Source organism: Hyaena hyaena, unplaced genomic scaffold, assembly GCF_003009895.1.
Source record: "Hyaena hyaena isolate Hyena2069 unplaced genomic scaffold, ASM300989v1 scaffold_898, whole genome shotgun sequence".
NCBI classification, from domain to species: Eukaryota; Metazoa; Chordata; class Mammalia; order Carnivora; family Hyaenidae; genus Hyaena; species Hyaena hyaena.
In genome coordinates this window covers 633318-656255 of record NW_024081533.1, presented here as the reverse complement: position 1 = coordinate 656255, position 22938 = coordinate 633318, and the positions used below count along the sequence as shown (strand labels likewise).

Sequence of the window (22938 nt, the reverse complement as noted above, 5' to 3'; positions counted from 1 at the left end):
AAATAAGATGAGAAAACCTGCTTGCCTGAACCCCTTACTGTGTTCCATTACATGTAGGATAAAGTCCAGATTCCTTACCGTGGTCTTTAGTGGCTGCTCGTTGTCTGCTGTACCCTCATCCACCCCACCCTTACTCTTTTTTTTTTTTTTTAAATGTTTTATTTATTTCTGGGAGAGAGAGGCAGCATGAGCAGGGGAGGGTCAGAGAGAGGGAGACACAGAATCTGAAGGAGGCTCCAGGCCTCCTGAACATTTTGTAGGTTCTTTAATGCCATGTTGCACATGGTTTGCTTTTTCTTGAAAATTCCCTTTACTCTGGGCCAGTTACTCTAACAGCAGGGTATGTGTGACGCCTCATTAGAGAAGTCTTCTCTGGTCATCCCTCTACCCCTGGGGAGCTGACTGTATGTTTGTAGCCTCCCATATGCTGTAGGAACCTCTGTTAAAGCACTGAGCACCCTGAAATTTCTAGTTTTGGCTTTACATTTCTTTTTTAAGATTTTAAGTAATCTCTGCAGCCAGCCGGGCACCCCTGCTTTTACATTTCTTGTTCCTCTACTAGACCGTGAACTCCTTGAGGGTTGGATCTCTACCTTACTCTCCTAGCACTGGAAACAGCAAGGCACTGGCTTCAATAAAGGTTGCGTGCGTGGGGGAGTGGAGATTCTGACAGAAGTCAGCAGACCATCCACAGCCTTGTCCCCACCCCCTTCAGTTACTTGACCCCTTCTGCTAGTTTTGTCACAGATCTCCCTGTCCCTTTTTAGGACGAGCCCAGAAAGCCAAATGGTAATTGTGGGGGAAATCTCTAGGTTTACTTTTTCCTGTGCGCCTTGCCAGAGAAATTGTGGCTGCACCATTGTTACAATGCTCGTAGCAATGACTAATATTTGTATAGTGTCTCACAGCCTGGAGAATTTCCAGGTGAGAAAAAGGAAGAACAGAAAGGTAGGACTTCTTAGAGGTAGGTGTAGTAAAGCAGGGCTTGGGCCCAAGTCTTCTGATTCCAGATCCTGTATTCCTTGCATTATAACACAATGACTCAGAGGCTCTTGTCAACAGTTGATTGAGAATCACACAACCCCTCTTTCAGAGGGGAACACTCTGCTGTTAGCACCATTATCTTGCCAACAAAGAACTCATTTATTTAACTGTTCTTCACCTTGTTATTCCATGTGAACTATTTATTGCAATTAAGACTCTCTTCTGGGAACTTAGAGGCCTTGGACAAGTAATAGGCTGAGACCAAGGTTTTCGATGTGTAGGAAATGGAGTGAATGTGATTAAAATTTAAATATTGTGTGATTCATTCACTAGTCTTTGTTGAGCTGCCTATCTGTTGGGCACTGACTGACTGTTCTCAGTGGGGTCACAGGCATAGTGAGGGGGAGACGGGTGTGAATCAGGTGTGTCTCCAAAAGAGAATGAATTCTACGTCAGGAGTATTGGGAAATGCTAGAAGCTAAGAAGGCCCTTGAGTAGTCAGGAGACCTAAGGTTCTAGCTGTGTGAACCAGGAAGCGAATCCTCCTGCTGGGCCTCTGGCTTTTCCTCTGTAAGATGACCAAGCTTGAACCAGCCAGCTTCTTATTGTTGGTACTTCCCAGCTTAGCACATTTTGAACTATGATTTAACAAAGGCACTTTGCATGAGTCAGGATGTGGAGCAGAAGGTGCCATTCTTTTGTGTGACCTGATTATTGAGTAGTAACACTAGATGTTACATTTATTATTTCTGTAGGCAGAGAGTTCAGGCTCAAAATATCCATATTGACTGCCTTGGTCTACTAAGAAAAGCACACTCTTCTTTTATCACAGCAATGCTTGGCATTTTAGGGGACCCTTTTGCAACTTTATGTTATTTTGACATTTGAGGGATTGGATCTTTGTTCTGGGATCTTAAGCACCTGGGTGGCTCAGTTGCTTAAGCGACTTGATCTCAGCTCAGGTCTTGATCTCATTGTGAGTTCAGGCCTCACATTGGGCTCCGTGCTGGGTGTGGAGCCTACCTAAAGCATTTGGGGCGCCTGGGTGCCTCATTTGGAGGCAAGAGTCAAACTCTTGATTTCAGTTCAGGTCATGATCCCACGATTGAAGGATTGAGCCCTGCATAAGGCTGAGCATAGAGCCTACTTAGGTGTCTCTCTCTCTCTCTCTCTCTCTCTCTCTCCCCCCCCCTCCCCCTCCCTCCCTCCCTCTCTCTCTGTCTCTCTCTCTCTGAAATTAAAAAAGAAAATCGGACATTGGGGTACATGCGCTCCTATGCATCAGCATTCCTATATCCCTTGGGTAAATTCCTAGCAGTGCTATTGCTGGGTCATAGGGGAGTTCTGTTGTTAATTTTTAAAGGAACCTCCACACCGTTTTCCAGAGGGGCTGTACCAGTTTACATTCCCACCAACAGCCCATTTCTCCACATCCTCGCCAGCATCTAGAGTTCTCTGATTTGCTCATTTTAGCCACTGTGACTGGCGTGAGGTGGTATCTCCGTGTGGTTTTGATTTGTATTTCCCTGATGAGGAGGGACGCTGAGCATCGTTTCATGTGTCTGTTGGCCATCCGGATGTCCTCTTTGGAGAAGTGTCTGTTCATATCTTCTGCCCATTTCTTCACCGGGTTGCTTGTTTTTCGGGTGTGGAGTTTGGTGAGTTCCTTATCGATTTTGTCTATTAACCCTTTATCTGATATGTCATTTGTAACTATCTTTTCCCATTTCGTTGGTTGCCTTTTAGTTTTGTGGGTTGTTTCCTTTGCCGTGCAGAAGCATTTAATCTTGATGAGGTCCCAATCGTTTATTTTTGCTCTTGATTCCCTTGCTTTTGGGGATGTGTCAAGTAAGAAGTTGTTGCGGTATACCACATCTTCTTTATCCATTCATCCATCCATGGACATTTGGGCTCTTTCCATTCTTTGGCTATTGTTGATAGTGCTGCTATACACATTGGGGTGCATGTGTCCCTTCAAAACAGCATACTTGTATCCCTTGGATAAATATCTAGTAGTGCAATTGGTGGGTCGTAGGTTAGGTCTATTTTTAATTTTCTGAAGAATCTCCATACTGTTTTCCAGAGTGGCTGAACCAGTTTGCATTCCCAGTCTTTTTTTTTAAGTTAATAAAAAAAAACTTTTTTAAAAATTTATTTTGAGGGGCGCCTGGGTGGCTTAGTCGGTTAAGCGTCCGACTTTCGCTTGGGTCATGATCTCGCGGTTCGTGGGTTCGAGCCCCGCATCGGGCCCTGTGCTGACAGCCAACTCAGAGCCTGGAGCCTGTTTCAGTCTGTGACTCCCTCTCTCTCTGACCCTCCCCTGCTCACGCTGTCTCTCTTTCTCTCCTAGAAATAAATAAAACATTAAAAAAAAAAAATTAAAAAAAAAATTTATTTTGAGAGAGAGAGTGAGAGAGAGAGTGAGAGCAAGAAGCGGAGGAGCAGAGAGAGAGGGAGAGAGGGAATCCCAAGCAGGCTCTGAGCTGTCAGCTCAGAGCCTGATGTGGGGCTTGAACTCACAAACTATGGGATCATGACCTGAGCCGAATCCAAGAGTCAGATGCTTAACTCACTGAGCTACACTGGTACCCCTGATAAAGTTCTGTCTATCTGAACTCTAGGAGCAAATTCGTCCTCCTGAATAAAGTGGGTTTTAGGTCATTTACAATTGCTAAGGCAGTTCTTTATTTGAAGTTAGGTCAGATGAAACCAAAACAGGGGTCAGCAACCTTTCAAAGGTAGCGTGCCAGCTTGGCCGCCTGTGTCGTGCTGGTAGATCAGGCATCTGTCTTGTGTACAGTGGCCACTGTGATGGGGTAGGAGGTGGTGAGAAATCTATGGCCCCTGAAAACGTCCTCACCTCGATGCTCGACTCTGGCAGCAGGTGTGGATTGAGATTCCTGGCTCACTTGTGCCCTCGGGAATGGGGGAATGCAGTAGACGTGTGTTTTAACTCTGACCCTTTTCCCCTTCCTCCCTCGAACCAGATTTTATCATGTGGGCAACCTGCTGCAACTGGTTCTGCCTGGATGGACAAGCTGAGGAGGTCCCCCCGCCCCAGGGAGCCAGGACACAGGCCTATTCCAACCCTGGGTACAGCTCCTTCCCTTCCCCCACAGGCTCGGAACCAAGCTGCAAGGCTTGCGGGGCCCACTTCGTGAACACGGCCAGGAAGGTGAGTGTTGACTTTGTGGCCTGCTGGGCTGCTACAGCCTCAGGACCTCGGGCACGCCTGCCGACCCCTCCATAATGCCTGTCACCCTACCATTGCCTGTGCAGTGCTAGTAACCACACCTGATTCCTTCACAAAGTTGTTAAAGAAAAGCTAGGCCCCAGCAGAGCATCTTAGCGTATATTTGGAACCAGACAAGCTGAGTTCAGATTGTCAGCTTTGCTGCTTACAAGCCATATGACCTAACCTTTCTGGAGATTCTTTTCCCCCCTCTCTAAAATGGGGGTGTAATAGTCATACACATCGGACAGTGTTATGAGAATAAAATGACTTAGGCCACCAAGGGCACCTGGCATGATGCTTGGAAGGAGCAGGCACTCAGTGTTACTCCCTTCATTTGCTGTCACCATGAAAAAGCCTGGCTGCGGAGTAACTTGTTCTTTTTATCACTCGCAGTGCCGAGGACATCCTAGGTACATCAAGACCCTAACAGGACAAAGACTGGGGCTCCTTTACTATAGCGATTTCACTGGCCATGCATGGTAGCCATGTTTTCCAGATTAGCAAGCAGCAGGGCGGACCAGGGGCTGGGGAGTTGTGTGTGGGTGCTAGCATCCCTCGACAGGGCCCAGAGGCAGCATATTCTACTTGGTCAAGCACAGTCAGGGCTGAAGGTGAACCCTGACGTGGGAATTCCTGCATTCTTCTGCAGAGATGGAGGTTTGCAGCCCTGCATGTGATATTAAAGTGGTGCTGATGAGGACTCTGAGAGGAAAAGCTACTTTTTAAGGCACATGCTGTATGCCAAGGTCTGCTGTGAGCAATGTGGATGTTTTGGTTTCATTTCATCCTCACAGTATCTCTGTGATAGAGGTTTCTGAATCCCTAAACTCCCATTTTACATATGAGAAGCTGAGCCTTAGAGTTTGACAGTTAAGAAGGGAGACTGATTGTCAAGTTCCCGACAAAGGGCATAAGAGAGTTTGAACGACTCCTTCTTTTCCCTCTGCTTAGGTAGTGCCCTAAGATCCTGTGGTTAGTAGAGGGCAGAGCCAGGATTCACACCCAGCTCTTTGAATTCCCAAGCTGCCTCCCAGAAGACCTTCAGCACATCAGAATTCCTGTGGCACTGACCACCCTTTTGTACTGTAAGATGGGGGAAGACTGGCATTTTGCCTTGTAGGTTGTATTTTGCCTACGCTCCACTGCAGCAAAGGAGGGCCCACAGCAGAGCTTTGTTGTGATTTGCTTGGCTGCCCCAGTCACAGCAAGAATGCCACCAGAGAGGCCACCGCATGTGGCCAGGGAGCTGTGGTTCGGTGGCTGTGACGCTGCTCCTCTTACACTTAGACTGGAAGGTCAAGTCCTTGGATGGAGGCTGACAGAGACTAGGAGGAGCTCGGAGTCTTCTCAGTGATGGGGAGGGTGGGGTGGGATCGGGAGCCGAAGTGAGATGGGAAAGAGGCCCATGGGCTGCTGGTCACCTGCCGGCCACTGAGCTTGGCGTTTCAAATGTGTTCCCTCTTTGAACATGGCCTGTGAAATGTAAACTATTATTTGTTCCCATTTTAGAGGTGAAGAAATTGCTCTATTTAAGGTAGTCTGTAGTTTCCAGGACTCCCCAGGTGCACCTAGAGTCTGTTGGATTATCTAAGACCTTGCTGTTTTCAGAGAAATGCTGGGAACAGCTGTGGGAAGAAGTGGCAAAGTAATTGGCAGGAAAGGAATAGGAAAGACGTTTGTCTCAAAGAGGCCGCGTGAATTTGCTGTAGGTTTGTGTGGACCTTTTCTTTAAAACATCAGTTCTACTCTGTGGAGGGGGAATGGAGAGGAGCAGAGAGCACAGTGATGGTGACCAGGTGCGGGCACCAGCATGCTAAGTGTGTCAAAAAGCATGTTGAGGGAACCTAGGGATCTGGCGAGTTCCTGACACTTCTGAGCCAGCAGAGAAAATGAGTGAGTGAGGGCGCTGCCCCCAAAGAAGAGAGAATGGTGGGTAGGTGAACATGGGAGGAGGAAGGCTTCATTTTTCTCAGCAGTGCCTGTTCCCACCCGATGTAAACGTTTGTGCTTTGCCCATCTTCTGAGGTGTTACACAGAACAGGGATTCCATTGGCTTTGTTCACAGCTTCGTCCCGGTGTCTAGAACAGTGGCCGACAGACAGCAGGCAATACGATTTTATAAATGAATGAATGAATGAATGAATGAATAGGCAGTTGAGTTTAAGAACACTTTGTAAAGGAGTAAGTAGGCTGGGGAGTTTCTAGTTCATTACTTTGTGGTTGATGATTCCATGATGAGGGCCCAATTCTGCTGAAGCTGCAGCATGTGCTCACAGTTAGAGGTTATGGGTTTGTGGAGATGGAGCCGAATCGGCCTTTCCCTGGGGGAGCTCCCTGGCTGGTTAAGGAGGCCCATACTTACAAAGAACTCATAGCAACTGTGTAAGCTAGGGAATCGGGCATTGCTGGTAAATTGAGACATCAGATGATAATGATTTTAGCTGGATGAAGGAAAGTTTCTTGATCTGCAGAACAGTGGCTGAAGTAAGGACATCAGAGGTGGGGCACATGCTAGGTGTACTTGGGAACTGTGAGTGGCCTGTTTGGCCAGAGTGCAGGATACTTGGGGAGTTAGGGTGGACCAAGCAGGGATCAGATGCTGAAAGGCCATGACTGCTGTTGGAAGGAGCTTGTCACCAGATAGCAAGGAAGCTCGAGAAAGATTCTGAACAGAGGAAGAGATAAAAGAAATAAGGAGAAAGCTTCTGTAGGCAAAAAGCTTTTGGGGGTGTGAGAGGAAGGAAAGCTCCAATTTGAACGGCAAAAGATGGCCATTTTGTCTGGCCACAAAAATAAGAATTAATTTTGTGTAATTCAGGATGGATTTTATGAATATTAAGGGTGCTTTCCTCCTAAGAGAAGTTTTCATTTGTAACTTTGTTCTTAAGTGGTTCAGCGTTCTTATCCTTAGGGCTTGGCAAATAACCACAGGCTTTTAAAACGTGATTTCTAGAAGTTGGTTGAGTGGATGTGATTACAGGGATCCTACTGTTTTTCTTTTCTTCATTGTGGTCAGTATCTTCTGAACACTCATTCGGTACTAAGCACAGGTAACATGAAGGACTCTCTGGAGGGAACATAGTTTGTACTCCCACCTTAGAGTTTTTAGTCCTAGAGAGGGATGACAGGTTGTAATTTTGCCCCAAGCCAAATACCTCCTCTCTATTGGCAATACCCCACTTGCAGCTTGGCAGTGGCCCTGATCCATTGGGAAGGGCGAGGGGTTGGTGCTCAGCCTCTTTAGCTGGACCATTTGGGGGAGGCTAAAGAGGAGGCGGTCGTGCTTAGAAACTTGGAAGAGATTTTAGGATCTCAGAGTACTGGCAGGAGCTCAGAGAGGAGGCAAAGGGGGAAGGGAATAAAAGGTGACCGTGTTATCTTTTTTTGTGGGCCCACCTTATGCTAAGGTTTTATACACATTATCTCATGTAATGCTTTCGGTAACCCTTAGAGGTGGGTTGACCATCTGACTTTACAGGTGAGGAATCCGATGCCCTGGAAGCTTACTTGTTTTGCACAAGTTCCCTTAGCTAGGAAGGGGCCGGCTAGGAATGAATCCTGTGTCACTCCTCAGGCTGCCCTCTTCCCCCCTCCGCACCACCCCCATGGGCCGCAGGGAGTAATGCCCCTAGGAAGACTGGCGGGGAGGAGGGGAGTGTGTGTGTGTGGCGGGGAGGGTGAATAGGGAGCATTAAGGGAAGCGCAGATTAGCCCTGGACAGTGACCCCCAGGGCATTTCTGAAGGGCAGTGCCTGCCTGGAGGTGCCACTTTTTGATGCTGGATGTTGCACGTACTCTTGGCATTTTTGCAGGCATGTTGGCTCCGCTAATTCATCTTTCCTGCTTCCTTGTTACTCATTTGGTTTGCAGGGTTTGTGAGAATTTACACACTCGTGTTTCCTTCGCTCATTCTGTCCACGTTTTCTCTTTTCCCCTTTGTTCTGTCCTGGCTCTGCAGGCCAGGATGGTAGCCCGGAGGCCGTCTCACTCCTGAGGGTGTGTTTCAAATGCAGGCTGACTTGAGAGGCCCCTGTGAGCTGGGGTATTTGGAGAAGCTGGGTGGCTGCCTTTGCATTCTGATCTTGCATCCAATAAACCGGGCACGTTTGAAGAAAGAAGAGAGACTTGTTTAGATCTGGCTGATGGAGCAACTCAGGGCTTGTTAATTGCGTCAGGCTAGGTCTTGTCAAACTGCATTGACTTAAGTAATGTTCCACGTAGGACCTGCCGCTTTATGACACTGAAGCCTCGTTTCACGATCAGTCATCCTAAACGTAGTTCATTTTCCAATAGAAAAGCTTTACATCTAAATGAACTCCCAAGGCCCCCAAACATACATTTTCCACCTGAGTGGCTACAGGTTCCAGAACTGTATGATGCTGGCGCAGCCACGCGTCCTTTTAAGTTGGTCTTTGGACATTTGGTTGTCTGGTTATAACTGTACAGAATGAGGGAGCTGGATATGAAATGCCTTCTACGTATGAATGGTCAAAACTGGGGGGTAAACACTGTGCCCACTTCCCTTTATGACACGCATGCCACGTGGCGCCCTCAGCCGGGCAGACTTCTTCAGCCCACACGGGGGCGCCTCGCCTGGCCTGGGAGAACCTAGGTCTCGGGCATTCTTGTGAGTTTGAGTTCAGCTTTCTATATTTAGAAAAAAGGGAGCAGAAATATTTAGTTAATGCTCAAGTCGCCAGAGGATGAAAAGTTTTTAATTTATTTAGAGGACTAGTGTGTGTGCCCAGGGCCCTGCTGGTGTGCCCAAGGATTTGCCTTTGCTGTGGGAGTGTGGCCTGCTCTTGGCTGGGACGGAGTGCAGTCAGGTGTCACTGTGCTGGCCCAGCCTGTAGGGCGAGGCTGAGGGTTTGCTTCCTGTGAGTTGAGCAAGCCCCCGTGCCCTGTGTCGTCTGCCGCCGTGGGAGAGGCTGCTGCCAGGTGGTACAGCCTACCCACTGGGTGCTCTCAGCATGTGGCTGGACGCTGTACTTGCACGGATGAGAGCTCCTTAATCATGCCTGGGGGTCCCCTATAGCTGTCTGAGTGTCTTGGATATGCTACTGTGCGTCACTGGATTCCCAGCACCCTGGGTGTGCCTTCCTGGGGTGGGGGGGCCTGGGCACAGCCTCTGTGGGTGGGGTCCCAGGGCAGGTTTGGAGGTGGAGGGCCAGGTCCTGTGCAGGCCTGACCGGGACTGAGTCAGGCACCATGGCCTGGTGCAGCAGGTGTGGCTGGGGCGTTCTGCTGGACAGGCCTTGAGTGTGACTCCCAGCTCTACTGCTCCCTGCCTGCCCTTGAGGACCATACATGATCTCTAGGCCTCGCCTGCTTTGTGAAACAGGGAGGCCTGTTAATTATCCTTGGTTAACGATTATGTACATTAACACATAATACAGTGCTACAGTGATGCTTTGCAGGGTTGCTTTGAGAATTACATGGCAGGCCCTAGCACATCGTGGCCTCTCAGTAATTTTAATTAATAACAGTAGTAACCACTGTCATACTTAGGCATTTGCTTTCTTTTCTCAGCAATACAATAGAAAGAATCATAGTTCAGAGTTTGAATCCTGGCTCTCACAATTAGCTCGCATTTCCTAGCAATAATGATTAAAAAAGTTAACACTTACTGAAGAATCACGTTGTCAGATATGCTAAATGCATTATCTCTTAATGATACAGCAGTCCTATGAGGTAGATACTATTATTGCCCCCATTTTACAGATGAGGAAACTGAGGGCTAGAGAGGCTAAGTTACACACCCAAGATGACACCATAAACAGTGGAGGAGGGGGGCACCTGGGTAGCTTAGTCAGTTATCTCCAACTCTTGATTTCCACTCAAGTCATGATCTCACAGGTTTGTGAGCTCGAGCCCCAAGTTGGGCTCTGTGCTGATGGTGTAGAGCCTGCTTATGATTCTCTCTCTCTTTCTCTCTCTCTCTCTCCTCCTCCTCTTCCTCTCCCCCCCACTTGCACTTGCTCTCTCTCAAAAAATAAACTTTTTTTTTTAAATGGAGGAGGGAGACTAAATAAAAATGTTGGTTTTTTTCGACTCCAAACCTTGAAGTCTTAATAGCCTCTGTTTTGCTATCTGTACAATGAAAAATAAGGCTCAATAATAAATGTGGTGTCCTGTTCATGGATACACAGATGCATACAGCGAGGGGGGTGGTCTGCCATCTTGGAATGGTGTTAACCTGAAAAGGGAGCTTGCACCCTGGGGTGCCTGGCTGGCTCAGTCGGTAGAGTATCCGACTCTTAATCTCAGGGATATGAGTTCAAGCCCCACACTGAACATGGAGCCTACTTTATTTTTTATTTTATTTTATTTTTTTATAAATTTTTTTTTTTTTATTTCTAGGAGAGAGAGAGAGACAGCGTGAGCAGGGGAGGGTCAGAGAGAGAGGGGGAGATACAGACTCTGAAATTGGCTCCAGGCTCTGAGCTGGTAGGCACCACAGAGCCCGACGCGGGGCTCGAACCCACGAACTGCCAGATCATGACCTAAGCGAAAGTCGGACGCTTAACCGACTAAGCCACCCAGCCGCCCCTCATGGAGCCTACTTTAAAACAGCTTAAAAACTAGGTAGCTTAGTATAAGTAGGAATGATTGTGGGAGGTCTCGCTGGGCATGGCAGCCCAAAGCCCCCATCCCACCCTGTCTTGTCCTCAGTCTGACATGGCTTCCGCTGCCTCTTGCTCTAAGCAGCAGACCTGCCTGGACTGCAAGAAGAATTTCTGCATGACGTGTTCGAGCCAAGTGGGAAACGGGCCCCGCCTCTGCCTTCTCTGCCAACGGTTCCGGGCCACGGCCTTTCAGCGGGAGGAGCTCATGAAGATGAAGGTGAAGGACCTGAGGGACTATCTCAGCCTCCATGACATCTCCACCGAAATGTGCCGGGAAAAAGAGGAGCTGGTGCTCTTGGTGCTTGGCCAGCAGCCCGTGATCTCCCAGGAGGGCAGGACTCGTGCCCCCACCTTGTCCGCGGACTTCCCTGAGCAGCAGGCCTTCCTGACCCAGCCTCGCGCCAGCACGGTACCTCCTACCTCTCCTCGCCTCGCCTCTCCGCCCACACAAGCCACCTCTGTTCCCCCAGCCCAGGCTCAGGAAACCCAGCAGGTATGTACTGGGTCACGGCCCTTGCCCGTCCCGGCCTGTTGGGAGGCTCCTTGTGCTCTCCTACCTGCTGGGTGTGAGTGGCTATGAGGTTAAGTGTCTTGAGTGTGTGAGGCCCTTCTGCCTACTGATGCAGGCATGCTTTTTGGATATCAGACCCCTGTTTTGTTTTTTTCAGAGATGATACTGCACGGTATCAGATATTTCTGTGGTTTTTATATCTCAATACTTACATGTCCCTCTTAGTCAGTTTTTAAAAACTCACTGTTCCAGAAATATCATGAGAAAACTTACCGATAATTCCAAATTTAGTTCTGTTCAGACTGTCCTTCTGGTTACCGTTGTTAACAGTCCTCCTGAGCAGGGTGGGGAGCTTGGTGCCTTAGTACCCATCACAAGGCATGTAGGAAAAGGCACATGGAGAGTGAAGGGAGAACAGAGGAACACTGTTACCAAGACACGGTTGCTGCTTCTCTCACCAGTCACCATTTGGGTCAGGTTGTGGTTGGCATACTGTGGAACGGGAAGTGGCTTTGGCCTCCTCCCGGGGGGCTTGGAAATGGTAGGCGAAGCGCATTGGCTGAGCTGTGAACTGGGCCTGGGGAGTACAGAACTGCCTGTGCCACCAGGAGGTGCCTGAGAGAGGGAAGGTAGACGTGCAGACCACCCAGTGGGCTACCCAGCGTGTCAGGAGGGGTGGCGTCCCAGAGATACACTGAAATGCCTCGGTGACCCTTTTATTTATCTGGCTTGGGCCGTAGCTGGGGCATTAGGACCATTAGGCATTAGGATCTGGTCTCCATATCCAGTCTGTCATGGACTCTTTGGTCACCTTGGGCAAGCTTTGAGCCTTCACCAGTGGAATGGGGTTAGTGATCCCAGACCACGTTTGCTCTTACTGGGATGTTGGAAGGACTGACTGGCGTGACAGGGGATCTGAAGAGCTGGGAGCCTCTTACAGCTGGCTTAGCACTAGTGTTAGGTCCCATGCAGGATGTGGCTGGCCGCTGCCTCTTGCTTGTGACCCCCTCCTTTGCCAGGACTGGGCCTCTGATTCAGCTCTGGCGGGCACTGAGGCATAAAGGCCAGAGCTTACTTCACCTGCAGTAAACTCGCTTAGCTCTCTTGGTGGCTTTAGTGTGCCCTCTGCCCAGCTGGAATTTAACTCTTCCTATGCTTTGTCTTTGTCTCTTGGAAGGTTTTACCTGCCAGTATGACTTCCTCCCTTTGCTGGGTTGAGCACTCCTGTTTATGGGGAGCCTGGAAAGTAACTTGAGGAAGTTATTTTTCCCTAAACAATCTTCGGGTGGGTGTTTCCATGAAAGGAGCAGGTTCTTAACTTTCTGCCGTTAACCAGAAATTCCAGACTGCACCTGCAGGTCACACCAAGTACCAGATCTCACTGGGTACTTCTCTTCTGGTACTTTGGGAGGACCTTTGTGTCAGCTCGCATCCCCTGTTCTGGAGAGGTCAGCAGCTTTCAAGCCAGGAAAACAGACATGGGGAAGTCAAGTAACTTGTGCAGGTTACCTGCACCTAGGATGCAAATCTGCCCATAGCGTCTGCTTCAGCTTCTTTCCCTTCCCCTTAGTGACCTGGCCATAGTTACTGGGATAGATGTGGGTGGAATAAGCAAAATAGTGGATAGAAGCTGGTTATAGATTTTGATTTAGCCAATGGGCAAACTGAAAAGACAAGAAGAACATGCTTTGCAGTATAATTACCAGTTTCTCTTTCTAGGAAAAGACATACAGAAGCTGTCTATCTACTTAGGAGGTTAGGCTCGGAAAGACTGATGGGTACCACACTCACATAAAGCTAAGGGAAAACCAGATACTGTTTTGGATGCATCCCCATACATGTATGCTTTGTGTGTGATCTCATCACCACCTGGCATTTTTGGTGGCGGTGGTGATTTCTGCTTTTCACTTCCACTGCAGTTTTTGCTTCTTCCTAATTAGCTCTATGTTATGCATCGTAATCTGAGATGAGTGGTTGGGTCCATGGGTGACTGGTTTCCTGGGCTGTCCCTTTATTGTTCTGAAAGGGAAAAACCTTTGAGCTCAGACAGCTCTTTGCTCCTGGCTCATACCAGGGCTTTTGCCTGGAGGGAGCAGTAGGTGAAGAGCCTCTACTTAAGGGGTTTATGGCTTAAATGGTGATGAGGGGTGGGGGCAGGGTGCCTGGGTGGTTTAGTTGGTTAAGTGTCCATCTCTTGATTTTGGCTCAAGTCGTGATCTCAGTTTGTGAGATTGAGCCCCTTGTCAGGCTCTGCACTGACAGTGCAGGGCCTGCTTGGAATTCTGTCTTCCTCTCTCTCTGCCCCTTCCCCACTCATTCTCTGTCTCTGTCTCTGTCTCTGTCTCTGTCCCTCTCTCTCAAAATAAATACACATTTAAAAAATGGTGATAGGACTAGAAGGCTCACAGTTTTAACTACTCTTCAAACCTTTTGAGAAATTTGAATTCTAAACTCTAAGCATAGACATCTGTCTTTACAGTTTTAGGCTAATAGGTTCTTTGGTGCATTAAGGTCATTTTTGACCAGGTATCAAGATAGCTCTTGGTAATAGTGTGCACTGCTGCTGGAGCATGTTTCTAGAATGTGAGAGCGGTGACTGGATGGAAGAGAGGGAACAGAGCGGCGGGGGTCTAAAAATTCTCATCTGGGTCACATGAGGAAGCCAGGGAGAAAAGCATGGAGGCAGGAAGACATGTGAACAATTTGTGAGAAGATCATGGACATCGGTTCTAGGAGCAGAAGCAAGGATGGTGGGTGGAAGTTACAGGGAGGGCCGTTTGGGACCAGCGTCAAGGAGAGGCTGGGGGGCCAGGTAAGAGCGTAGCCCCGCAGTACTGTGGACCTGTGGCCTTGCCCTCGCTTGCACTGTCCAAGCTGAGACCACGTTGACGGTGAGTGACCACTAATGCCACCCTGGTGGTGAGCAGAATGAACGCATTGCTTGTTTTTTAGGAGTTGAAATCTATTTGTATTGTTTCTCCTCCTGACTCAGTATTAAAGAGCAGTCTTTTGTAATGCTGTTTGTTGTGAGACACCAGATTTCTCAGGGAGACGGGAGTGCATTGGTATACGCTATGAGCTGGGAAGAGGCCCATGATGTGCAAGTCCCCGGGACGCCTCTGTGGATGTGATGGCACCTTTCTCTCCCCACAGGCCAATGGCCATGTGTCTCAGGACCAAGAAGAACCCGTCTACCCGGAGAGCTCAGCCAGAGCACCTGCTGAGGATGAGACCCAGGTGGGGCCTCTGCTCGGGTCTGTGCCTTTGCCTTTGCTCTTTCACTGGTGTTACGAGGCTGTGACTGGACCCTCTCCGCGGCGTGAAGAGTCAGTCTGTGACAATAGTCCTACAGTTCTGTTTTCAGGGGTAGAGCTTAGTATGAGCATTCCTGAGAAACCTTGGAAGCTGTCAGTTGTTGAGTGAGGAGTTGCGAGGTCACAGGGGAGAACTGGGAGCTTCACGGCCCACTTGTTTCTAGTCTCTTGCCTTTTTCTAAGCCGCTGGAGGGCAGGCTCCTGGTATTGCTGCGCAGATCTTGTTGTTCTTTTCTTCCGCTGCTAGCACACAGTAGCTATTGTCAGGGGAAGGAGGTCAGAAAATTAGGAGGCCTCAGCCACAGCGGGGCCAGTCCAGAGGGCACGGCCAGCAGGGCCACAAAGCTGTGGTCGAGGTCGCATACGGAGGAGTGCTGGCCAGGGAAGTCTGCCTCTTCCAGAGGGAAGCAGAACTCTCTCCAGGGGCGAGGGGAAAGGCCAGCACCATGCTTGGTGGTTTCTTGTGCTGCTGCCTTTAATCTTCACAGGAACCCTATGCGGCAAAACTGCAATTTTTTCTTTACGGAGGGACAGACAGGCTGAGAGGTGAGCAACTTGCTCGATAGTATTTAGCATCAGTCAGTGGAGGAGTCAAAATTAGGGCCATGCGACTCAAACCAGTGCCCCTTCTACTATATCACACCGGTTGGTCAGCTTGGGGCCGGCCACGCCTGGGCCCAGAAACGTGGGTTGGGAAGAGACTGTGAGCTCTTTTGCAAAAGCAAAGCATCACCCCAGGTCCTCGTCCTGCCTCTGTTCCTACTCTTCTTGAGGTCGGGCCCAGAAGCACCGTCCGACGAGTGGCCTCGGGTCATTGGCGAGAGCTTGGTAGGTAAGAGCTGAGCCCCCCCGCAATCTCACCATTGCCATTACAGTCTGTCGACTCAGAGGATGGCTTTGTGCCGGGCCGGAGGGCCTCCCTGTCTGACCTGACCGACCTGGAGGACATCGAAGGTCTGACCGTGCGGCAGCTGAAGGAAATCCTGGCGCGCAACTTCGTCAACTACAAGGGCTGCTGTGAGAAGTGGGAGCTGATGGAGAGGGTGACGCGGCTGTACAAGGACCAGAAGGGACTCCAGCACCTGGGTGAGGGGCTGTCTGTGTGGCAGCTGCACATGGACCCGGACTGCTTGCTTGCTCTCACTCTAAAGCCTGATGGCCCCGACCTGACTAGATTTCCATGCTTTTAGCCACGGAAGGAGTCACCTTTCACGTTCGCACCGGGCAGTAATAGCTGCTGTTTGAAGTTGAGTGCCAGAACTGGGTTAGGCATTGTGTACATTTATTTAATCCTCAGGGCTGCCTGCGAAATAGGCATTATTAGCATAACTCATTATTGTAGAGCCTGGATTTGAACTGAGGGCATCCTGGACTGTGTCCAGAGCCTTTCCCACCCATTACATGTCCCCCTTCCCCCCACCCCCTGCCCCCAACCCACGCCATACACACTCTAGTACTCAGCAGTACTGTTCTGAACAGTTGGGAGATGAGGAGGTGTGTCTGCACACGTGGTACAGGGGGAGTATATCTATTCTGCCTGACCGTGGGCTTTCCCTGCAATCATTTCCCAAAGCATTCTACATGGTGTCATTTTTAGGCAATGCCCAGTAAAATATCTAGGTCTGTGGTCAAATGCATTTGGGGAAAACTTTGTCTCCCTATTACCGATTGATGGTAGATGTCATAGGAAAGGCAGAGAAGTCCTGTGGAAGGAGTGTATTTAGCTGTTTTTAAGCTCCTCATTTCTTTTTTTTTTTAATGTTTTATCTTAGCGTGAGGGAGGGAGGGTCAGAGAGAGAGGGAGACACAGAATCTGAAGCAGCCTCCAGGCTCTGAGATGTCAGCACAGAGCCTGATGTGGGGCTCAAACCCATGAACCGTGAGATCATGACCTGAGCTGAAGCCAGACGTTCAACCAACTGGGCCACCCAGGTGTCCCTAAACTCCTCATTTCCTAAAATTTCACCCAGAGCCCTTGTTCTCCCCGCCTGATGTAGCTTCTGCAGTCAGCATTTTGAGTCCTTGCATGCTGTTGAAGGACTCAAATCAGTTGAAATCTGATTTCAGGCTCTTCTGTCCCACTAATTTGTCAGAGTTGGGGATGTCTGACTAGTCACCTGGTCAGACTCACTTTTCCCTCTGGGATTGTCCCCAGAATCTCCGTAGAGTTATGATGTCCTGGGGACTAGGACATGGCCGCATGGGAGAACTGCTCCTTGGCTGGAACAGACTGTTCCTTCCTTCTTGACATCAATGCTGCTTCACCAGTGATAGAATAGGATGTTGTGCCTATGCAGGATCCTGCCTACTGGGCAGTGTCGTTCATGCACACCAGTGGAATGCATCCCTTTTCTAACACTGGACCAGACACCAGTGGGAGCTGTGTGTGGGCCCCAAGCACGTGAGTGAGGAGAGCGGGCATCTGGCTGGGCTCTTGGCCAGCCTGGCTTCCCAGTGGGGAAGCAGTCAGAATACGAAGTGAGGACAGGCTGGCTGGAGACTTCCTCATGCCATCACATATTCAGACATCTTTTTCTTTCCTTTGCAGTGTGTGGTGCTGAAGACCAGAATGGTATGTAGTTGCTTCTGTCGGGGACCGTGCTTAGACTCTGGGCTCTTCTGGTTTTCCCCTCTGCTAACCCTGCTTCCTCTTAGCAGTGTAAGGATTCTGAGCATATTGGCATCTAGAGACCATGGGGGAAGCAGAGAACCAGGGCTTCTCAGCATCTTTAAAAATTCTCTTTCTCGCCTCCCTGGGAAAGCTGGGGAAGGTGAAGAGCGGCAGCACCCCTGGGGCAGACTGATTTGCATGTCCCCTGGTTGCCAGCCAGCGCTGGGGAGCCAGCATTTGTAAAATATTTACCAAAGCAAGTGGTGGCACGAGTCACATTCGCTTCATTTTTCATACTCCTGCTGCCAAGGCCCTCCTTCCCCTGCAGATTTTACTCCGTTCTGGTTGAGTGGGGAGGGTCTCTGTGTGTCCCCTCAGAGAAATCGCTTGAGAGGTTTAACTGCTTCTGGTACCAACCAAAATGAGAGGAAGGTGACCTGAGCCTTGTTCAAAGGGGGCTGTGTGGTGGCCGGAGCTGCTCTCGGGATGGAGCAGGAAAGGTGACACAGTGGTGCTCCCTGCCCTGCTGCCACACCCCCACCTGTGTGGTAAAGACCACCGCTGGGCCTGCGGTACCCCAGGAAGCACTACAGGAATCCTGCTTGGCCTGGGCTCCGTTCTAAAATACCTTCATTCTAAAATAGAGTCTACCTTTTGAAAGCCTCAAGGCTGTGTGGTTGTGAGCTGTGCCAAGAGAGAATGTTCTCATACTGTTGGGGCCTACAGGCCATTTTAAAGCTTTTAGAAGACTCTCCAAATTTGTTTTTTTAGTAAAGTGGCCTTTTGCCCAGATAAATCCTCAGTGAGTTCTCACCCTCCCAAGCCCTTGAGGGTTCTAGACGTATCCCCTCTCCTGATATCAAGATCAGGCTAATCCACATGCTGTCTTCCTTTTTTCTGGTTCCCTGGGAGAATACTGGCAACAGAATGGATGGGTTTATTGTTCCTAAGAAGAGCAATCAATATGGCATCCTATAATTCCCTCTAGCTCATTTTACTTGTCTAGTTCAGTCCTTTCCAAGTCCCTGGTAGGGCCAACAACTGCTCAGAGGGGCCAGAAGTCTTCACTCCCCTGCACAGCTAGCCCACTTCCAGCGTCACTTGATTTTTTTAACAGTCCGGGAAACAGGAGAGAGTGCAGAGCAGCAGTGGAATGGGACAGGTGACTGGCACATGGCCAGCTCCCTGCTCGCCATGTAAAACACGCGGCGGGTGGCTGGGGTTTTGGACATGGATTTTCTGCTTGCACTGAACTGGGATCCTGGCCACGCCCACTGCACCTCATAGCTGGCACGAACCAGCTAGCTGTCACTAACTCTGTGCATGGAGTAATTGCTATGAATTCCATAGTCCCTGTCCTCAGGCCACTTGCCCAGAAGGCCTGCCTGCCTGGATTCCAATTCTGGCTCCTCTATTTAGCAGTTGTGTGTCCTTGGGCAAGCTGCTTAACTCCTTGGCCTCAGGTGCCTTATCTATAAAATGAGTAATAAGAGTACCTACTTCACAGTTTTTATGAGGATTCAGAGTGAAAATATGCAAAGCTCTTAGGACCCTGGCTGGCACAGAATTCTGCAAACGTGAGCTGTTAGCACTCCTCTGGGCGATGTTCATTTATCAGACATTTAGAGAACACCTACCATATGACTGGCATGGTAGGGATTCAAAGAGAAATACTGACCTCAGAGCACACAACACATACTAAATATAGAACTGCCGAGATTGATGGAATTTCTTGAATTAAGGAGCTCCTAGTGTGGTGGGGGAGATAAACACTAATCCAATGTGAGAAGCAGGTGTGGGGGGATAGGGCCAGAAGAGGGAGCTGTGATCTCTGCTGGGCTCTTCCACCCAGAAGTCCCTTCCGAGGAGGAAGCCCTAGGGAAGGCTGTGGGATAGCACAGGGGGCCCCCGTGAGCCTTGGCTGTATCAGACTGGGGCTATATTTACAGATAAGCCCTGCCATCCTTAACGAGCTGTTCACTACAGTTCCATTTCGATCTAAACTTTTTGGAACCAGTTTTGTCATCTTTTTAGCATGTTCTGCCTCCAGGGATAATGAGTCCCCAAGTGCCACTTACTCACCGTATTACATCCTCTACTGTCTGAAAATTCTTTTAAGCTTTGAGGACTTGGCCTTATTTAGTTCTCCTGTGCTGGGTTGTGTTTGATCTCCAAGTACTGTATTCTTCAGATCTGTAGCCTGCCCTGCAGAGGCGCAGATTAAGCACGCAGCTGGGATCGAGGACTGGGGGTGAGGGAATGTCTGCTGGGAACTCTAGGTAAGGGCAGTGTGTGGACCGGGGCATTTGTTCACAGGGCACCTGTTCTCTTCCATACTCACTGTCTCCCCTCCCCTCTGGCCCCTTCCTGCCTGGTGTTTGTACAGGGGGAGCGGCGCCACCCAGCGTGGAGGAGAACCTGTGTAGGATCTGCATGGACTCACCCATCGACTGTGTCCTGCTGGAGTGCGGCCACATGGTGACCTGCACCAAGTGCGGCAAGCGCATGAATGAGTGTCCCATCTGCCGGCAGTACGTGATCCGAGCTGTGCACGTCTTCCGATCATGAGGCCTTGCACCGGCATCTTCAGTGCCTTATGGGGACATAGCTTGAGGTGTCTGGGCTCCAGACTGGGCAGCTCGCAGAGGGGCAGGCTGACAAGAAAATCTGCAGTGTTCCTAAGACCGGGGCACGCAAAGATGCTGTAACCTCTGGACATGCTTGTCCTGCCATGGAGCCGTGCCTCTTGGCTGGCAGAGCCAGAGGCCAGCGGGAACGGGAACAGATAGCACGGGCAAGTCCCTGTTTTGGTGATCCTGGGGTAATGATGGGAACTGATGAAGAGAGGACTTGCCAGAGCTTGGACCGCATCTTCCTCCCTTCCTCCAAAAGCCTAACAGTTTCCCCCTTCTGTACCCCACCCGTCCTCCTGAGCTGCCTGCCTCTGGGCTTCACCAGTCAGAAGCCCTGGTAGAAACGGTTCTCTTCCTCCCCAGCACCTTTGGATTTATTTCTGCTCTGGCTTTCTGTGCTTTAACCTACCTTTGCTAAAGTCTCTTGCTACATTGCCTAAAATCCATTTGATTCTTCAGACCAAAAAGATGTTAGCTTACCAGACCGATAAGTGATGCTTCTTAGGGCTGAATTTGGACCAGTAAACTTAGCTCTGGTGAGAAACAAAACACAAATGCTACTGAAAAATTTCAAAGTCAGGAAGAGTTGCTTCCTTAGGTGCTGGGATTAGAAGTGATGAATCTCCTGACCTAAGCTTAGGAGCCAGCAAAGCACCTGGCTCCCAAACTGCTGGGACATGTGAGTCTGTTTGTGTGAGATGGCACGCATAGCCTCTCCACTTCTCTAGGGCCCGCGTGCCATCCTGCGTGGCAGTTTGAGAAAAGGGAAAGTGTTGGGTAGAAGCAGTGGCCTGCTTAACGTTGACTTCTCCAACAGACAGGAATAGTAAACCACTTTCCCCTGAGAATGAAGTCCCACTCTTTTCCACAGTCTGACTGAAGACAGAGAGCCTTGCTGTCCTCTGGCCAGACTTCTCACAAAGCTCCTGGAGACACCTGAATACCTAAGGGGTGTCTGAAGGTACCGAATGAGACTGGAGTCAGCTGTTGAGCAGACAGCTGCAAGTCTTAATTCCCCAGGCTGGTGGGGACTCTCCACTCCCATTTCCTTTCTCAGAATAGTGACTCGAGGGCAAATCAGGAAGTAGCATTCTCGAGGTCCGTTAGGAAAGACCATACATTGAGCTAGATTCTCGAGTCCTCTTAGGGTTGTTCTACCACTGGAAGAGCCAAAGGGCTTAGGTTTGCTGGAAAAACTTAGTCAACAACACACACATGCTATCAGAACAGCTGTGTGTGCTGCTGTCAGCAATGGATGAATTGCACGAACCCTAGACACCTAAGGGCCTTGGCAGACCACTGCCCCACCCTACTGCCCTGCTGTGCAGTCAAGTTCTCTCAGACTGGAGGCTGTCATGACTTTGGAAGACCGTGGGAAACCTCCAACGGGACCTGTTTATCGGTACAGATAATGCTTAGGCTTTCCCCCATCATCAACCACTATTCCCCTTCAGAGGAGTGAAATGATTGCATAAAGTAGTTCTCAGTTGAACACTGGGCTGCTAACCTTGACATTACACCAAGGCCTGGATGATTGGATTCTGGGACTCAGCTTTTGTAGGAATTGGGGGAATCAAGAGGTCTGTGCAGAGGACCTTTGACCTTTCTGCTGGACGGTAAATACTACAGTTTACAATGCCTACCAGTTTAGCAGAGAATCCTGCCACTTCTCGATTCCACTGTGAAACAGGTCTATATTTATGCAACTCAGTTAAGATCTAGCAATAACTTCAGGGCAGATGCTGGCTCTCTCCCTAAAACTTGCTTTCACTGCTGAGGCCTTCCCTTTCCCTACCTCCCACAGTCCCTCCTAGGCAGAAGTTACAAATAATATTCTGAAGGCTAGTAACCTCAGTAAGAATTATAGCTGATATCATTTGCTCATTCTGGAGAAAGAACTTGGCTTGAAGTGTTTTGATCTATTTTGACGAAGGTTTTCATTCAGGAAAAATGGTGTCAAACAGCCCTGATTTGTTGTCATCGTCCATCACTATTCTACCAAATAAAGGCGGGAATTCAAGATCCCATTTCAGTTACTATGTAACCTAGGTAGAAAACCTGATTATTAATCCCTCAGTCTCCCCCCCCCCCCCAATCTCTCCAGCCCCTCATGGATCCTTGGGTCTTAATTATCATGAAAACATCTAATTCTTCCAATTATTCCCTGGCTTTTGCTGTGATTGTTCTGAGATTTCATTTGAGACTTGTTTTAAGACTCGGGAGAGCTGACCGGTTCATAATATATTGGAATAGTTGGATCCAAGCTAGTAAGAATAAGCTGTACAGGAATTCACGCACAATATATATTGTATAAATTGGTTGAAATCTTGGGAATGTGAATGTGTTACTTCAAGTGGCTTATATTAAGAGTCTTCAGAATTACTTGGGTGTTAAAGCAAACCCAAATGTGTATTTTTTGTTACAGAGCTCTGCTTTATAATTTTGTAATAAAATTTCACTATAGAAGCCTGTCTGATCTGGTGGGAGAACACCAGAGGTCTGATGGTTAACATGAAAGGGTTGATACACCACAGGCTAATCGTAGGCTGTGTGCACACAGGCATCCTCTTGAGAGATTGCAGTCTTTGTGGAGATGCTTGGGCCATTGTGGCCTTGTTAATATTCCTGTTCAACAGATGAGGCATCTGAAGTTTGGTGCTGTTCTGACTGGTCCAAGGTCTCACAACTAGTATGTGGGAGAAGCCGTGGAATAGCCTACAAGAGGTTGGGAGCTGCGGAGCAAAAAGACCAGCCTTAAGACAGAGTAACAAACACCAACTGAGTTCAGACACTGACCCTGGTCTTGTAGAGATGGGCCTTAAAGATGTGGGTAGAAAGGACTCTGGGGATGGCCAGTGTGCCCAGTCAAGACTTCAGGTGAGCCTGGGAGACAGATGGTAGTTTTTGGCTATAGCTATAGTAGTTGTATGGCTCTGAGGTCACCCAGTCTCGTGGGCAGATGGCTCTGTGCACAAAGGCCTGTGTGGGGAGACTAGATTACGTACAGATCTGCCCTGGGACTTA

The 22938-nt window shown here is 49.2% G+C and overlaps 1 protein-coding gene across 6 annotated transcripts in view; it reads left to right on the top strand.

The window, feature by feature from the left end:
- Positions 1-22248, top strand: part of RFFL (ring finger and FYVE like domain containing E3 ubiquitin protein ligase) — a 66937-nt gene extending 44689 nt beyond the window's left edge. For 5 of the 6 annotated variants that reach the window (XM_039220622.1, XM_039220616.1, XM_039220617.1 and 2 more), the window contains 6 exons: positions 3972-4159; positions 10928-11338; positions 14510-14593; positions 15546-15756; positions 17219-17242; positions 19668-22248. In XM_039220622.1, the coding sequence (XP_039076553.1) occupies positions 3980-4159; positions 10928-11338; positions 14510-14593; positions 15546-15756; positions 17219-17242; positions 19668-19849 (1092 nt within the window). In that variant the 5' untranslated portion in view covers positions 3972-3979 and the 3' untranslated portion in view covers positions 19850-22248. The remainder of the gene's footprint in view (positions 1-3971; positions 4160-10927; positions 11339-14509; positions 14594-15545; positions 15757-17218; positions 17243-19667) is intronic. The other variant, XM_039220620.1, reaches the window with a different exon arrangement.
- Positions 22249-22938: the final 690 nt, after the last annotated feature.